The 18,176-nt window shown below is 48.0% G+C and overlaps 1 protein-coding gene across 1 annotated transcript in view; it reads right to left on the reverse strand.

The window, feature by feature from the left end:
- The window catches only part of LOC138257190 (probable E3 ubiquitin-protein ligase HERC1), an 805,868-nt gene that overhangs the window by 128,508 nt on the left and 659,184 nt on the right, over positions 1 to 18,176 (reverse strand). Inside the window, exons 57-60 of the mRNA XM_069205891.1 lie at positions 11,339 to 11,470; positions 6,941 to 7,042; positions 5,330 to 5,503; positions 3,249 to 3,533 (exon numbers count right to left, since the gene is read on the reverse strand). Of these exons, the coding sequence (XP_069061992.1) occupies positions 3,249 to 3,533; positions 5,330 to 5,503; positions 6,941 to 7,042; positions 11,339 to 11,470 (693 nt within the window). The remainder of the gene's footprint in view (positions 1 to 3,248; positions 3,534 to 5,329; positions 5,504 to 6,940; positions 7,043 to 11,338; positions 11,471 to 18,176) is intronic.

Below are 18,176 nucleotides of genomic sequence, written 5' to 3' on the forward strand. Positions count from 1 at the left end.
TGTCATTTCAACTTTATGAGTTGAGCGGTATTTATTTGTTCGTTGGTGACTGGCACAGTTCCATATGGATAGCTTGAGGTGTAATTTGGTTGAATTGTGAGACGTTGCGAGTGATAATTCTAACTTATAGAGCGCATGGTGACATGGAAGCATCCCAACACTGATTGAAAAGAGGGCAAGCAACTGCAACTGCAAGAAGAGGGATCCCAGTGAACATTTATTTCATAAACAACATTTTTAGTAGTTTACCAAAGCCAAGCTCATTGTCCGTAGGTCGAATGGTCAGAGGGAGGGAGTTCCAGAGTTTGGCCACAATAAAACTAAAGGACTGACCTCCACTTCTAGCTCTTCTAATGATGGGGACAGTGAGCAAGTAGGCGTTAGCAGATCTTAAGGCCCTATTGGGGGTGTAGAGATCAACAGGCTGGCGTAGGATGGGAGGCCCATATGAGTGAAGGGCTCTATGTGCGATGCAAAGGCCTTTAAATTTGATTCTGTGGGTGACAGGGAGCCAATGGAGGTCTGCCACCCCTTGCCTGGCTGACTCACACTTGGGTATTGCTAACAACATGTGGGCTGCAGCACCCTTCTCTACTTGTAGTTTTTGAATAACTGCCTTGGGAGCACCTAGACGAAGCGAGTTGCCAAATTCCAAGCAAGATAGAATCAATGCCTGGACTACCAGCCTTTTCGCAGGTTGGGGAAGTAGTGGCAGGACCCTGCGTAACATTATCAGGATTTCAAAATAGCAGGCTGATAATTTGGTGGCTTGAGTTTCCGTTGAAAAAGTATTATCCAGCCATACTCCCAGCACAGGTTCTTCATCCAGCTGGCGTCTTTCTCCCGACACAGTTCCAAGGTGGCCGCAGAAGAACTTGAGTCTGGAGTGAGAGAGAGAACCAGCTGAGTGTCATCTGTATAAGAGACTATGGCCATCCCAAAGGTGGTTATATTGTCCGGCAGTGGTTGCAGATCCACATTAAACAGTGTGAGGCTAAGAGATGAACCCTATGCATGCCACACGCGACCAGGAGGATATCAGAGGAACAGGACTCATCAAATACATGAAAAGATCTGTCAGTCAAGAAGGACCTGAGCCAACCCAGTAAATTACCTGTGACCCCGGCCTTGCGGACCCTGTGTAGAATAATATGGTGCTTGACTGTATCAAAGGCTGCCCTGAAATCCACAAGTATAATAGCGGCCATATCTCCTTAATCTAATCATTTTTTCATCTCTTGGGTGGTGGTCATCATTGTCCTACTGACTTCTATGAAGGTAATTTGCTTAGAGTATAAACGTGACTTAGACTTGCTGCTTTGCTGTCAATTTAGCATCAGAATGGAGACACCTCATTGATGTCTCTCTTTCCGCTTCTGGTTGATTAGCTTCATTTTCTCTCCGTTGTTGATTCTAGATGTCTTCAGTCATCGGTTTCTGGAATATCAGGGATTGGCTGCAGATTGTGCGTAGAAGCATAGGGATATATCTGTAGTCATGAAGAAACTTGTAGGTCCACTCAGCATGTTTGTTCTTAAACTGACCTAGTCAGAGCATCTTGTTCAAAGTTCTCATAAATCTTTCTGCCTTACCACTGGCTTGTGGCCCACTGGCCATAATCTTCTGGTGTTTGATGTTCAGGTAGATGAAGTAGTTGGTTATGTCTTGACCCTGAAACAGGAGGCTCATTGTCTGTCTTGACTTCCTGTGGAAGGCCATGCTTTGCAAAAATGTTTTCAGGTTTCGGAATAACTTCTGTTGCTCTAGTGGTCTGCACCACTTCCACTTCTTGTTATCAACTGTAGTCACCTACTACATCTAAGAGGTGTTGGTTGTTTGGTAGATTTGCAGAATTGGTGCTCAGTCGGATCCATGGAAGAGAGGAGGGATCTTTGAACTAGATTGCCCCATGTAGGTCTGGTTTTCCCACTACCTGGCATCGTAGGCAGTTGGTGATGGTCTGTCCTATTTGCATTTCTACGTCCTGAAACCAGATTTCCTCCATAGCCTTATCTTCCTTTTTGCAATTTCTTAGTGTATTTAGTGTGTAGACTTTATAAGTTAATGTTGGAAATGGGGTCTTTGGTTGGCAGTCAATATATCCCCTGTCCAAGCAAGGACCCTCACCCTAGTCAGGGTAAAGAAGAATCATCCTCAGTTAACCCCCACTCACCCCTTGGTAGCTTGGCACGAGCAGGCAGGCTTAACTTCAGAAGCGATGTGTAGAGTATTTGTACCAACACACACAGTAACCCAGTGGAACCACTACAAAATGACACAAAACAGGTTTAGAAAAATAGATAATATTTATCTAAACAAAACACGACCAAAACGACAAAAATCGAACATACACAAGTCAAGTTATGAATTTTAAAAAGAATAAGAGTCTTATGGCCTCATGATGACCCTGGCGGCTGGCGGTAAGCTGGCAGTAACACCGGCAACGGGCTGGCGGTGTTCTGCGAGCTATTATGCCACGGCCATACCGCCGGCCCCTACACTATACCGCCAGGCTTCCGCAAGCACTGCTGCCCTGGGGATTATGAGTCCCCGACCGCCAGCCTGGCCACGGCGGTAAACACCGCCATGGAAAGGCTGGCGGTAAGGGGGACTTGGGGTGCCCCTGAGGGCCCCTGCACTGCCCATGCACTTGGCATGGGCAGTGCAGGGGCCCCCAGGCATAGCCTTGTCGCGCATTTCACTGCCCGAATTTCAGGCAGTGAAATGCACGATGGGTGCTACTGCACCCGCTGCACATCAGCATTGCCACCCGCTCTATTACGAGCCGGCAGCAATGTTGATGTGACTTTTCCGCTGGCCCAGCGGCGGTAAAATTGTTGGTGGATTGGTGGTGGAAAGCAGGCTGCTCTCCTCACAAGAAAGGGGAAAGCACTGTGAAAAGGATAAACAGACAAAGCAGACAAAGCACAAAGGGACAGACGGCTGAGGAAAGGTTGTAGGGGGTACGGTCCTGGTAAGGATGGCCAGGGCAAAATCAAGGGTTGATAAACGGGCATTAGAACAGGAGAAAATTGAGAAGATCAGAGAGGCAAATCCTGCAAGTGAGGTATTTGAAGAAGAGTTACCAAAACTGTGGAAAAAGCGACAAGTGACTGTAACTTTGACTGCCAGGGTTGTAATGAGGCCCGTAGTCATGCATATAGGGTGCTACAGAACATAGCTAGGGCTACCACAAACTTCACTCCTAGTAATACATACAGTAGGTACAGAAGAAAGCCAGGTCTTACCAGTGCAGCAACTGTTGCCGCCTCGGGGACCTCCTCTAGGTTACCAGGGCTGAAGCATTCTGGGAAGGTGCTCCGTTTTGCTAGGGCTTCCATGCACTTGACAGTGATGGAGAAGTTGTTCAGCCAGGCCCAGTCTGTGGAGGCTGCTTGTACTGCAGTGCCAACGTGATGAGGTGGTACTGGCGGTCTACAAATGAGCTCGTCCAGACCAAGCCCCACTGCTAAGGAAACCAGGCTCTGCAAGAAAGGGCTGTGAAGGAGCTGATCGCCTTGGGACACCAGGGGCTGTGGAGAAAGCAGGAAAGATGCATGAGGCAAGAAAGAGAAAACCACAAATATTAATGTATTCTGAAGGAGTCTGACAGCCAAACATTGTTATCATAGCTGCACCATCTGCCAGTGGTACCTGTAACACACACTTGCCGTAATACAGTCAAGTTATGATATCTCAAGTCTCCTTCACTAAGAAAATGACACAGCTGCTCATTTATCATAAGTTACTACTGTGTAGTGGGGTCCTTTTTTCCATACATAACAGCCTACTGAGACTCACAAGTAGCCCAGTGTTTTTGCACTCGCCTTTCTCAAATGGGGGAACATCCGACCTAATTCTACTTGCTCGAAAAACTGGCCAGAAAAATAATTTTAGGCTTCTGCTACAACAGCCTCATCCCCTGGTCACCTATCAACAGCCATCTCTGGCAAGGTTTGTCCTTCAGTTTTCCCTCCCCCTTATCACCCACCCAGAGAGAGGCCCCCACTCCCATTTACTGCCAGAGATACATAGACACTGGATAATTGGTGGTATTTGATCTTTGTTCAGGTGTGAAGGTACTTTGAGCTACACCCCTGTAGGTAGCGGGCCTACTGACTGGCTGCTGTGAAGTCTGTACAGTCGCCTGTCACTGGGGTCCTGACTTCACCAACCATCAGTATATGTTCTATGGATCATGTGTGTGTGGCAGGTTAAAGGTGCTATGTGACTGGAAGATAACATGCAGGGAAAATGGCATCCTATGGCGTGCACAGGAATTCTTTCAAGACATGGCGGTTTCCTCTCATGACATGGCGGTCTTTGTCCTCTTTTCAGAGGAATGAATGTTTCCAGATTAACTCCTCACTAGGTCTTCTAGCGGCATTTTAGCCGATGTTCTGGTTGGGGATGCAGGATTATTCTTTATCATCTCCTAGTTTGAGGATTTTTTTCTAAAACAGTGTTATCACACAGGTTGTTGTGAAGGGACTGAGCTTGTCCCCACCGCCCTTGGGGACTAAAGCTCTTTCGATGTTGAACGCTATTCTAATCTGTTGTAGAAGTTTATTTTCCCAAAAGGTGGCTTGGAAGGAGTTAGCATTCTCTTGTGTATGGGAGCAGTCACTTTTTCATCTCTTCTCGGGTCTACAAACTGTTCCTTTAAGATGTCTTACTTTAGTTTAGAACCACAGGTTGTTTCTCCTAAGACGGCAGTGTGGTATTCAAGGCCACGGTAAGACTGGTGTTGGAATGGCCTATGGGAAAGAGAATGAGAGTTTTGGACTGAGTTGGTGAGCCCAATTAATCTGGGAGAGCTGAAACCACAGAGTCCAGCTAACTGCTCTTCTACTTTCATCCTCTGGAAATGGCAGCCGGTCCTTGGCCAGGAGGTTGATTAGCAGGGAATCGTAAAGGACCACTGTGCTCAGAACACACTTATGGAATGGCTTGATTGTTGGGACACAGTGAACTAAGTAAAGATCATATCTGAAAAGGGTACTGTTGACTCAAGGTTCAAAAGCTCCAACAAATTGTTTACGAAATTCAGCGCCCTAACAAGGACTGCCTCCAAACACAGGTTCAGAGTACCTAAAAGGACAAGATTGCCTTTGCCGACTGCCAGTGCGGCAATCTGTTTAGTGAAAGATGAAAGTTTTGATGATGCTTGTGACTTGTACTGGTCTAAATCAGAAACAATGCAGTAACTGACCATGCATGATGCAACTAACTTTTTATTCATTCAGTGTTCTAAGATCTCAAACACAACACAAGCCAAAGTCTGGCTCCAAGTGTGATACTGCCACACCAGGACAGACAGGCAACTCACCTTCTCATGTGAATACTGTGCCTGTATCAGCATGGGGAGGCGTTCCAGGAAGACTCTCAAGCAGGGGGCCTTGTGCAACCCCACAATGCCTTGGGTTCGTAGGACTTTGCGACAGGAGGCCAGGATGTGGTTCTGTGAAACCCAGCTTGGGGTACAACCAATCACCAAGATATCCTGGAGACACAGGAGGGCAGGAGAGAAAAAACAAGACTCAGTGTGAGCTTATGTAGACTGTGGATGCAAACACAGGAGTGAACTTGTGTTACTGCACTCATGTCCTGTCCTATTCAGTATGTGTCACTGTACTGGTGTCCTGTACATTATGGGGGTCATTCCGACCCTGGCGGTCCATGACCGCCAGGGCGGAGGGCAGCGGAAGCACCGCCAACAGGCTGGTGGTGCTTCCTGGGCGATTCTGACCGCGGCGGAAAAGCCGCGGTCAGAAAAGGGGAGCCGGCGGTTTCCCGCCGGTTTCCCGCTGGCCCAGGGAATCCGCCATGGCGGCGCTGCTTGCAGCACCGCCATGGGGATTCCGACCCCCTTCCCGCCAGCCTACCACCAGGATGGCGGGAACGGGTGCCGTGGGGCCCCTGGGGGCCCATGCTCTGCCCATGCCACTGGCATGGGCAGTGCAGGGGCCCCCTAACAGGGCCCCACAAAGATTTTCGCGCACCCCTGCAACTCCGCCGGCTCCATTCCGAGCCGGCTTCATTGTTGAAGGGGCTTTCCCGCTGGGCCGGCCGGCGGTCTTCTGGCGGTCGCCCGCCGGCCCAGCGGGAAAGCCGGAATGGCCGCCGCGGTCTTTTGACCGCAGAGAGGTCTTTCGGCGGGAACCGCTTGGCGGGCGGCGACCGGCGACCGCCGCGGTCAGAATGACCGCCTATGTGTGTCCTTTTATAGGTTTCCATTCCTATAGATGGCCTGTGTTGCTGCACACTGTGCAGGTGACCTGTCCTAAGCAGTATTTGATGACAATGTACGGGTGCTCTGTCCTGTACAGTATGACTCCTATCCTGAAAGTGTGTCGCTGCACATGTGCCCTGTCCTGTACAATATGAGTGTGGCCACCTGGATCCCCTGTTCTCTATAGGACAGGGGATCGAAGGTGCATGGTTTCAAACAGCATTGATTATACTATGCTCTATGGGATGGTGTAACTGCATAGGTGCCCTGTATTGTACAGTAGGGGCGGCATGAATGCTTTACAGGATACGTGTCATGGCATGGGAGCTCTGTCTTGGGTCCCACTTATGCTGTAACACTCATGCTGTGCACAATGTGTGTCACTGTACAGTTGCCATGTCTTATATAGCGTGTGTGTCACTGCACATGTACCTTGTCCTGTAGAGTATGCCTGTGTTTGCACAGATGACCTGTTCCTTACCCTGCCTGGTGTACTATACACATACCCTGGCAGTTTTGTGTATTTTTGTTGCTAAATTACAAATAAACCTTAAGGATAAAGCTATGTATCTATCCTCACACCAGGAGCTCCAGACATTTTCACTGCTATTTATTGATTTTAAACACAAAACTATTACAGACATATCCAATGAGCATGCACTATCTGCCAATATTTTAAAATCCATTAGCCCATTGGCTATCAATCACCTTTGATCTTCCACAGCAGACAGAGACTCCCACCTCTGGGATCCAGGAGGAAGAGATGATGGAGCCGAGCCCGGTGACCACCGTCTGCAGGATGGATCCATCCTAGAGGTGGGAGAAGAAACAACAAATATGGTGAGCAGGCAGCCAATCAGAAGCTGGACTTGCAGAAAATAAGGACTGCCCTTTGAGGAGGTTAGCTGTAGAAAGAGAGGAGAATCTATTGGGAGTGTGGAGGCCAAGAGATGTTGCGAATGCTGTGTGCCAGAGCATGAACAGCTGACATCAAGCAGTCTGAAGATGTGAAGTGGGCATGGTGAGGCCTAGCACGCAAGTGAGCTGCATACAAGTGTGCTGCACACAGAGGGATTCAGAATGTCAACCGTTATGCAGAGGGCAAATGAAGATCAATCATTACACAGAGGGCATATGAAGGTCAACCATAACACAGAGGGCATCTGAAGGTCAACCATTACACAGTGGGCATCTGCAGGTTAACTATTACACAGTGGGCATCTGCAGGTTAACTATTACACAGAGGACATCTGAAGGTCAACCATTACACAGATGGCATCTGAAGGTTAACTATTACACAGAGGACATCTGAAGGTCAACCATTACACAGATGGCATCTGAAGGTCAACCATTACACAGTGGGCATCTGCAGGTTAACTATTACACAGAGGACATCTGAAGGTCAACCATTACACAGATGGCATCTGAAGGTTAACTATTACACAGAGGACATCTGAAGGTCAACCATTACACAGATGGCATCTGAAGGTCAACCATTACACAGTGGGCATCTGCAGGTTAACTATTACACAGAGGACATCTGAAGGTCAACCATTACACAGATGGCATCTGAAGGTTAACTATTACACAGAGGACATCTGAAGGTCGACCATTACACAGATGGCATCTGAAGGTCAACCATTACACAGTGGGCATCTGCAGGTTAACTATTACACAGAGGACATCTGAAGGTCAACCATTACACAGATGGCATCTGAAGGTCAACCATTACACAGAGGGCATCTGAAGGTCAACCATTACACAGAGGGCATCTGAAGGTCAACCATTACACAGTGGGCATCTGAAGGTCAACCATTACACAGAGGGCATCTGAAGGTCAACCATTACACAGTGGGCATCTGCAGGTTAACTATTACACAGAGGACATCTGAAGGTCAACCATTACACAGAGGGCATCTGAAGGTCAACTATTACGGAGAAAGCCAATAAATGCCATTTATGTGAGAACTATTGGCTTTGCCAATGTGTTTTTATCCATGTTGTACACCAGTGTGGCATGGAGTGGAGTGGCATGGAAGGGGGTGGTGTGTTATAAAGTGGATTGGCGTAGAGTGACATGACTAAGAGTGAAGTAGAGTGGAATGGCATGGAGTGGCGTAGAGTCTCAAAGTGGCATGGAGTAGCATAGAGTGGAGAAGAGTGTCATAGATTGGAATGGAGTAGAGTGGAGTGGAGTGACATAGAGTGGAATAGTGTCATAAAGTGGAGTGGTATAGAGGAGGAGAGTGTTGTAGAGTGGGGTGACATAGAATATTGCAGAGTTGAGTGGGGAAAACGGATGTGGCGTACAGTGGAGCAAAGTGTTATAGAGTGGAGTGGTACATAGTGGATTGACAGAGTGACACAGAGTGGAGTGGTGTAGAGTAGTGTAAAGTGGCGTGACATGGAGTGGTTTAGAGTAGTTTAGAGTGGAGTGTCATAGAGTAAAGTGTCATAGAGTGGAGTGGCACAGAGAGGTGTGGAGTAGAGTGACAGAGTGGAGTGGCACAGAGTGGAGTGCTGTAAAGTGGAGTGGAGTTGAGTGTTGTAGAGTGGAGTGGCCGGGAGGGGAGTGGTGGAGAGTGGAGTAAAGTGGTGTGGAGTGGAGTTGCGCAGAGTGGAGTAGATAGAGAGTGGAGTGACATGGAGTGACAGAGAGTGGAGTCGCATCGAGGGGAGTAGAGTGTCGCAGAGTGGAGTGTCCCAATGTGAAGTAAAGGTGCGTGCCATGGAGTGGCGTAGAGTGGAGTGGTGTAAAATGGAGTGTCATAGATTGGAGTGTCAGAGTGGAGTGGCATAGAGAAAAATGTAGTAGAGTGTTGTGGAGTTGAGTGGCATAGAACTGAGATGTGTAGAGTGTCATGCCGTGGAGTGTCATGCCGTGGAGTGGTCTAGAGTGAAGTGGTGTAGAGTGAAGCGTCACACAGTGGAATAAAGTGGTGTAGAGTGGAGCAAAGCGTCATAGAACTGAGTGGCATGGAGTATAGCGGCATAGAATGGAGTGCAGTAGAGCGTTGTAGAATGGACTGGCATATAGTGGCATAGAGTGAAGTACAATGGAGTGGTGAAGAGTGGAGTGGCATAGAGTGGATTTCCACAGAGTGCAGTAAAGTGGCACAGAGTGGAATGTCATAGAGTGGAGTCGCATGGAGTGGCGTGGAGTGACATATATGGAGCAGCATAGAGTGGAGTAGAGTGGCGTAGATTGGCATAAAGTAGAGTGGAGTGGCGTAGAGTTGAGCAAGGTGCTGTGGAGTAGAGAGGCACGTCATAGAGTGGACAGGTGCAGAGTGGAGTAGAGTGCCATAGAGTAGAAGTGAAGTAGTGTGTTGTACAGTGGAGTACAGACGCGTCAAGTGTCATAGAGTGGAGTGGTGTATAGTGTTGTTTAGTGGTGTATAGTGTTGTATAGTGGAGTGGGATAGAGTGGAGTGACCTAGAGTGGAGTAGAGTGGAGTGTGTAGAGTGGAGTAAAGTGTTGTGGAGTGGAGTGGAGTGGTGGAGAGCGGAGTGGCAGACAGTGGAGTAAAGAGCTATAGAGTTGAGTGGCGGTGAGTGGACTAGAGTGTCACAGAGTGGAGTAGATTAGAGTGGAGTGGCCTAGAGTGGAGTAGGCATGGTGTGGTTCACACTGCCATTTCAGCCAACACATATTGAACTGAAATTCAATAGAACTGAAATTATCATGCACATTTTCACAGACATTTTTACTGCTAAAACTTCACAGCGCATAAACGATAATGTGTGGAAATTAGCAACACTAGTACACTGATTATTTTGATCACATTAAAATATCTGTTTCCACCACATTTCACAATTACAAAAAAATGTGCTTCATTTGTGCTTTCTTAGTTCTAATAAATTCTGAAATATTTGTACAGTATTTGAAGCTTGTGTGTCAGAAATAAACAACATCCTACAGCCTTTCATTCACACAGTACCCAGCAAGATTGTCACATAAATCCTCTCACTTTGCAGTCAGTGACAGAAAAGTAAACACCAACCTCCCTCGGAAGACAAAGCCTAACATCTGACCTCTGTCTTTGAGCGCTCAGTAAACGTGACAAGATGAAAACAAAATGTAAATGCCTACTTATTGTACGTTCACTTCTGAACTGTAGCATTGCTAATTTGGGGGTGCTTCAGCACCTCCGGCTCGCCTACTTCCAGTGCCTATGATTGTGAAATTGAGGAATAGGATTATTGAAGGTATGCTCTAAGTAAGAGAACCGAGTAAAATGAACAAGCTCGTAGACAGAACATAGTTCCTCACAAGCATGCAAGATTGATGAACTTGTAGTGGCAGAGAATCAGTCAAAGAGAAATACAGGGGACAGGAAACCTTGTCAAAGAAATGGAGCATGTTTACTGATGTGAACTAGCATACAAGCAAGACAACTGAAAATACACGTGCTTTCGTAGAGTGCCTTACAAAAACAAAAAAAGAATTCCCAGGAAGCGTGCAATCGTGGAAGAAGATAAGGAGCCAATCAGAGAGGTGGTAAACAGGCTGGGCACCACGGAGGGGACAAAGACATGCTGGGCTGCCTAAAACAAATAAAGCCAGCAAACAGAAAGCAAGCAAGTGTAAGTTACAAAACACAAATCCAATGGTAAGCAATGGGCAGAATGCATTCTTAGGGAAGCTTTCAGCATGTCCTCAGTTTGTCTTTGCAACCAGTTAGCTGCGCAGTCTGGTAGGCTTTGACCCAGGAAGTTCTACAATTTTTCAACTTGGCAGGGGGCATGAATGCCACTGGCTGAAGATGCTAATAGGAGAGCGCTTACCACTGAGCGTCAACAGGGGCTCAGGAGGAGAGACTGTCTTCTTTGTTTTCAGTGTCTTTATCGTGGGGCTAGTTAGATGAGAAGAGTGTTCCTGGATGCGACCTCGGCAGAGATGAGTCAGGCACTCACCATGGGAAGAGGAGGACCCACTCACTGTGGTCCTCACAGGTAGGATATGAAACAAAAAGCTTTGGTAGTGAGGTGATGCAATATGGGTTTGCATTCATTTGTCTCCTCTCTTTCCTCGGTGGCCAGGCTCCAGAAGGTCAGTTAGTATAGTCTTTCTACTATATGTTACTCAGTGAGTAACTGACTTACCTGCAGTGACCAGATGTTGACGATTCCTGCCAGCCCCCCAGAGAGCAGGCACAGGCCATCCAGAGAGAAAGAGATCGTCTGTACTGCGGTGATGTGCCCATGAAGTCTGAAGAGGCATCTTGCACTGCCCCACTGTGGAGAAACAAAAGCAATCTTGAAGAAAATGTATTCACTGTGCCAGCATGAGGAAGACAAGACCGATGGGTACATTACCTGTGGAGAAGGTATAGAGCATCAGAGATATGGAAGTTAAGTAATTATACCCAATATTAACAGATGTGAGGCTCACAACACTAGGACTTGTGTGTCTTATCCACCACCCCCAACTTGTGTGCCTCATGAGTGTTCATAACAAAGAGCTGAAATCAGGGATAAAAGGGAAGCTGAAGGAAAAGGTTTACTCTCAGGTACCTCACAAGACATAGGACCAGGAAGTCCTTCAAGGGATGCGTCTCCATCCCCTTAGAGAAGCTGGCAAGGAAGGGATCTTGCTAGATTTGTATCAGGATGGCTTTCCGGATTCTGTGTGCATACCAGGAGAACGCCTGATGTTTGCTCTTCAGCCATCATTTCAGAAGTTGATGTGTCAGTCTATGAAAGTTTGTGATAACCACACAACCTCCCACTCAGGCATTCACTGGTGTTACACTGGGGTTGCACGAGGCAGCAGCTGCTACTACAGGCTTTTCCCTTGCAACCCCTGGTCTCAGAGGTGGCAAACACAGCACCAAGAACAGGTCATCATCTCCTGATGAGCAATGATTGCGCTCAGCGGCTGACACTGAGACATTACATGTTCAGTTCTGTTAAACAAATAAGTTTGGAGATGCAATGCACGCTAGAATACATCATAACATGACAAAACGTTTGCCACATCTTATTATTTTAAATTAATGAAAATAGTGTTCGAACAAAACCTTCACCTCTGTGCATCGTGTGTTAAAGTTCTCTGAAAGTTCTCATAGTTTGAAATAAGTAGATAATCAAACCTATAAAATAATCCTTAGTCCAGCTGAATTAATACAGATGGACATAGCTCCTATTGTTTTTCTAAATCTATTTCTGTGCATCCCTGTCATGTATCTTTGCTACTTTTTCTTGGGTTTATTCTGGGCTTCAGTGCTGATAGTTATTGTGATGTCATCATGATCAAGGCCATGTGGCATCAATTCCTGGGATTAAGGGTCGATGCTAGTATGATGTCACTTCCTGTGATGTCACTGAGGTCTAAGGGTATGTGATGTCACTTCTGCTAACCCTGGCATTTGTATGAATCGATGTCCTTGCAGACAGTGGCCCTGTATTCTATATTCAACTCTTTGCAGGCGCTTTGCTGGTTCTGAGGGACACCTTGCGAAGCAGTTATATATAATTGCATCATGAACCATTAGTCTGTGACATTTCTAAATTCTCATGCAGCTTTATTCAAACAGTTATGGTGCTCAGCATGATGGTTGTACTGAGGTTTGCTCTTAAACATCTCTTCTCCTTAGAAAGTTTTCTCTCCTTCCTGGAATACCTCCTTGATGAGATGGCTTCATTTAACTTTATCCAAAGAGAACTGGGAAGTACCAGAAAAAAAAACCAAAAGCATTCATATAAACTGAAGGATGGATGGTCATTCCATGGCAGAGTCGTTTATGGGACCAGCGGACAGCTGAAGCCGTCCTCTGGAAGTAGCAGAGTGCATTGTATTGAGAAATATTTTAGTATAATTTACCATGTATTACTCCCGCATTAAAAAGCACATGTCTCAAATTGTACGCGAGTCTTACGCGAGTACCACAGTTACAGCACCTCCCACTGTGGCTAGAAGACCCTCCTAACCGGAAAGAACATTATTACTACATAATGCATACTTAATACCAAAAGTGTTCCCCAGCTCCTGCTTCTGATGGCATTAATATCACAAGTCTGAGAAAGCGGGTGTGAATGTGAGGTGAAGGGGGTCCACTTCTGTAGAGGCTGCAGTATGGGGCTACCCATAGGATTAGAAGTGAGGTGGAGGTAGGGGGGATATTGCCATATGGGGCTACCCATTGGATTAGAAGCGAGGTTGAGGTAAGGGGTGTAAATTGCCACTTGGGGCTATCTATAGGATTACAAGTGAGGTGGAGGAAAGGGGGGATATTTCCACATAGGTTACCCGTAGGATTACAAGTGAGGTGGAGGTAAGGGGGGATATTGCCACTTGGGGCTACCCATAGGATTAGAAGTGAGCTGGAGGTAGGGGGTGGATATTGCCATATGGGGCTACCTTTAGGATTAGAAGTGAGTTGGAGGTAGGGGGTGGATATTGCTGGAGGTAGGGGGTGGATATTGCCATATGGGGCTACCCATAAGATTAGAAGTGAGCTGGAGGTAGGGGGTGGATATTGCCATATGGGGCTACCCATAGGATTAGAAGTGAGCTGGAGGTAGGGGGTGGATATTGCCATATGGAGCTACCCATAGGATTAGAAGTGAGGTGGAGGTAAGGGGTGGATATTGCCATTTGGGGCTACCCATTGGATTAGACATGAGGTGGAGGTAAGGGGGTGGATGTTGCCATATGGGGGCACCCCTAAGATTAGAAGTGAGTTGGAGGTAAGGGGGGATATTGCCATATGGGGGCACCCATAAGATTAGACGTGAGGTGGAGGTAAGGGGGTGGATATTTGGAGGGGGTCGTGAGACGACTGTTTATATGATGGCAGCTAGTCATTCCCTCCGAGGAGGCCAGGCGTAGGCTCCAGGTGGACCTGGTACAGTTCCTCGCATTTCCCAAGCTGATGGCTTCCATAGGGCATATTAAGGAGAGGGGCATGGATGAAATCTGTGACTATGGCTGCTCACACAGGCAGTGGGGTGCAGCTGTTACCACTATTTATAGAGCATCACTACAGGGCAAAACCCCTTGTTCCATGATGAGTGAGGCAAAATGTGAATTCTATGTCAGGACCAGAGGCTCAGATTATGCTATCTCTTTACTGAGCCAAACACAGCAGCCAATTAAACATTAGTAAACAAAAAACATCCCAAGATGCTCTGTACCCCAGGTGCTCCAATCACCTATCGTGACCCTAGTCGATATCAAGCATGACCCCCAACGTCATATCCTCTTTCTTTGCTGCTTCGCAGCAGATAAGTAATTTCTATTTTTACTCTTCATGCTTATTGTTTGTTGTACATTAAAGAAATTCGATTTGAATCTGTAAACTAAAGCGACGCGATTTTGCACGCTCTGTTTTGTTGTTGTACTTTGTTGTGTCACAATTTGTGGCATTTAAGGCCCGTTTTGAGCCTGTCCTGTGGAGCGGGAGCGCTGTACGCGCGTAGCGCGTAGTCTTTTGTTTATTTTAACACGCTCTGCTGAGCGCACGTGTGTTTTACGAGCTGATCTCTTATCCCTTAGCTTTTATAGAGAACGGCTCGTATTTGGACGCGTGTCTTTGGCAGACAAGTTATTCCATTAACAGAGACTCACAAAGTGCCTCCCTGACGCCCAGATCACTTTGGGGCTGATTCTAACCCCGGTGGTCTTCGACCGCCGGGGCGAGGGTCGGCGGGAGCACCGCCGACAGGCCGGCGGTGCCCCGCAGGGCATTCTGACCGCAGCGCTTTGGCCGCGGTCAGAAAGGGTAAACCGGCGGTCTCCCGCCGGTTTACCGCTGCCCTCAGAATCCCCCATGGCGGCGCAGCTTGCTGCGCCGCCATGGGGGATTCTGACCCCCCCTACCGCCATCCTGTTCATGGCGGGAAAGCCGCCATGAACAGGATGGCGGTAGGGGGGGTCACGGGGCCCCTGGGGGCCCCTGCCGTGCCCATGCCAATGGCATGGGCACGGCAGGGGCCCCCGTAAGAGGGCCCCGCAAGGTATTTCAGTGTCTGCCTTGCAGACACTGAAATACGCGACGGGTGCTACTGCACCCGTCGCACCTTCCCACTCCGCCGGCTCGATTACGAGCCGGCATCCTCGTGGGAAGGGAGTTTTTCCCTGGGCTGGCGGGCGGTCTTTTGGAGACCGCCCGCCAGCCCAGGGAAAAACTCATAATACCCTCCGCGGTCTTCTGACCGCGGAGCGGTATTATGGGGGCGGAATTCTGGCGGGCGGCCTCCGCCGCCCGCCAGAATTAGAATCACCCCCTTAGATCTGGGTTGTAAAATTTATACAAGGCTCTGCCTAGAGTGATAACAGGCAGCTCCCTCCACTCACTACATTAAAGGCTATTGTCTCTTGGTGCCTGTAAGGGATTATTCACTCCCCCTTTAAGATTGATTTTTTCTGTATACACTTTTAGTGTTATGGCTCAATGGAGTGACCAGGACACAGGGTATTACCCTGAGGATACTGACAACCAACTTGAGGTCAATCTAGTAGAAGCACTTGACAATAGAGTGCAACAGACAGTTAATGATGCCTTGGTGAGAGCGTTAGGTCCTTTTTCTGGACAGTTATTAGAATACGCTCAATCTCAAGGTTGGATGCTTGATAAGTCACCTCCTATCCCTGAGGGGAAAATCCCTAAGGAAGCTTCTAAGTCCACGGCTAAGACAAAGAACCTGGAAAAGGATGATCCCTCTGGCGACTTGCATGCAGACGTGTTTGAGAGACTGCGCAAAAAACGCATTTCGGAGCATAACTACAGCACTTTAGCTAATTCCTGATCTTCAGGAGACTCTTCAGATCAGGATTCAGACGAGCTTAATATTTCTAACCCTAGTAAGAAGGCGAAGAAACAGACCACTTCCCAGTTGTTAGATTTTGATCCTTCGGAGATTATGCATCCTAGATCTTCTAATTGGCTCCCATCTCCGGAAGTCGCACAGTATGTACATGCTAATTTAAGGAGAAATTTTGATAAAGAGGTACTCTCAATCAATCAATCAAAAACGTTGTAGAGCGCGCTACTCACCCGTGAGGGTCTGAATGCGCTGGGGGAGGGGAGACGGAGGGGGGGACAGGGATGGTCACTGATCGAACAACCATGTCTTGAGGTTCTTTCTGAAGACCAGTAGGTCTTCGGTTTTGCGAAGGTCGGGGGAGGGAGTTCCAGGTTTTGGGGGCGATATAGGAGAAAGACCTGCCTCCTGTGGTGGTGCGTTGGATGCGGGGGACTGTGGCTAGGGCGAGGTCGGCTTATCGGAGGTTGCGTGTGGAAGTTAGCTCTTTCATTGAGGTAGGTTGGGCCGGTGTTGTGGAGGGATTTGTGTGCGTGGATGAGGATCTTGAATGTGATTCTCTTGTCTATGGGGAGCCAGTGAAGGGATTTGAGGTGTGGTGAGATTCGTTCGTGGCGGGGGAGGCCAAGGACGAGGCGTGCGGCTGTGTTCTGGATTCTCTGGAGTTTGACTTTGAGTGCGGTGCCGGCGTAGAGGGCGTTACCGTAGTCCAGTCTGCAGCTGATGAGTGCGTGGGTGACTGTCTTTCTGGTTTCTGGGGGAATCCATTTGAAAGATTTTTTAGAGTGCGGAGTGTGTGGAAGCAGGAGGAGGTTAGAGCATTGATTTGCTGTGTCATGGAGAGGGAGGGGTCGAGGATGATGCCGAGGTTGCGTGCGTGGGTTGCGGGGGTGGGTGCAGGCCTAGGGCGGTGGGCCACCAGGAGTCGTCCCATGTGGTTTTGTTGGGGCCGAAGATGTTGATCTCGGTTTTGTTTGAGTTGAGCTTGAGGTGGTTAGTGGTCATCCAGTTGGCAGTGTCGAGGAGAATGGGGCACTTGCGAGATAGATCTCTTTGCATCTCGCCTCAATACCCAGATTCCGAAATTCTTCAGTTGGAGACCAGACCCTTTAGCATTATCGAGAGATGCCTTTCTACAGAATTGGTCTCAATTTCAGGGTTATGCGTTTGTGAGAAAGTAGCCTCTTTCTAGCCTTGTTACCCCCACTTTTGGCCTGTTTGTGAGTGTATGTCAGGGTGTTTTCACTGTCTCACTGGGATCCTGCCAGCCAGGGCCCGGTGCTCATAGTGAAAACCATATGTTTTCAGTATGTTTGTTATGTGTCACTGGGACCCTGCTAGTCAGGACCCCAGTGCTCATAAGTTTGTGGCCTATATGTATGTGTTCCCTGTGTGGTGCCTAACTGTCTCACTGAGGCTTTGCTAACCAGAACCTCAGTGGTTATGCTCTCTCATTTCTTTCAAATTGTCACTAACAGGCTAGTGACCAATTTTACCAATTTACATTGGCTTACTGGAAGACCCTTATAATTCCCTAGTATATGGTACTGAGGTACACAGGGTATTGGGGTTCCAGGAGATCCCTATGAGCTGCAGCATTTCTTTTGCCACCCATAGGGAGCTCTGACAATTCTTACACAGGCCTGCCACTGCAGCCTGAGTGAAATAACGTCCACGTTATTTCACAGCCATTTTACACTGCACTTAAGTAACTTATAAGTCACCTATATGTCTAACCTTTACCTGGTAAAGGTTAGGTGCAAAGTTACTTAGTGTGAGGGCACCCTGGCACTAGCCAAGGTGCCCCCACATTGTTCAGGGCCCATTCCCCGGACCTTGTGAGTGCGGGGACACCATTACACGCGTGCACTACATATAGGTCACTACCTATATGTAGCTTCATAATCGTAACTCCGAATATGGCCATGTAACATGTCTATGATCATGGAATTGCCCCCTCTATGCCATCCTGGCATAGTTGGCACAATCCCATGATCCCAGTGGTCTGTAGCACTGACCCTGGTACTGCCAAACTGCCTTTCCTGGGTTTCACTGCAGCTGCTGCTGCTGCCAACCCCTCAGACAGGGTTCTGCCCTCCTGGGGTCAAGCCAGGCTTGTCCCAGGATGGCAGAACAAAGGACTTCCTCTGAGAGAGGGTGTTACACCCTCTCCCTT

The sequence above is a fragment of the Pleurodeles waltl genome, chromosome 1_2 (assembly GCF_031143425.1).
Source record: "Pleurodeles waltl isolate 20211129_DDA chromosome 1_2, aPleWal1.hap1.20221129, whole genome shotgun sequence".
Lineage (NCBI taxonomy): Eukaryota > Metazoa > Chordata > Amphibia > Caudata > Salamandridae > Pleurodeles > Pleurodeles waltl.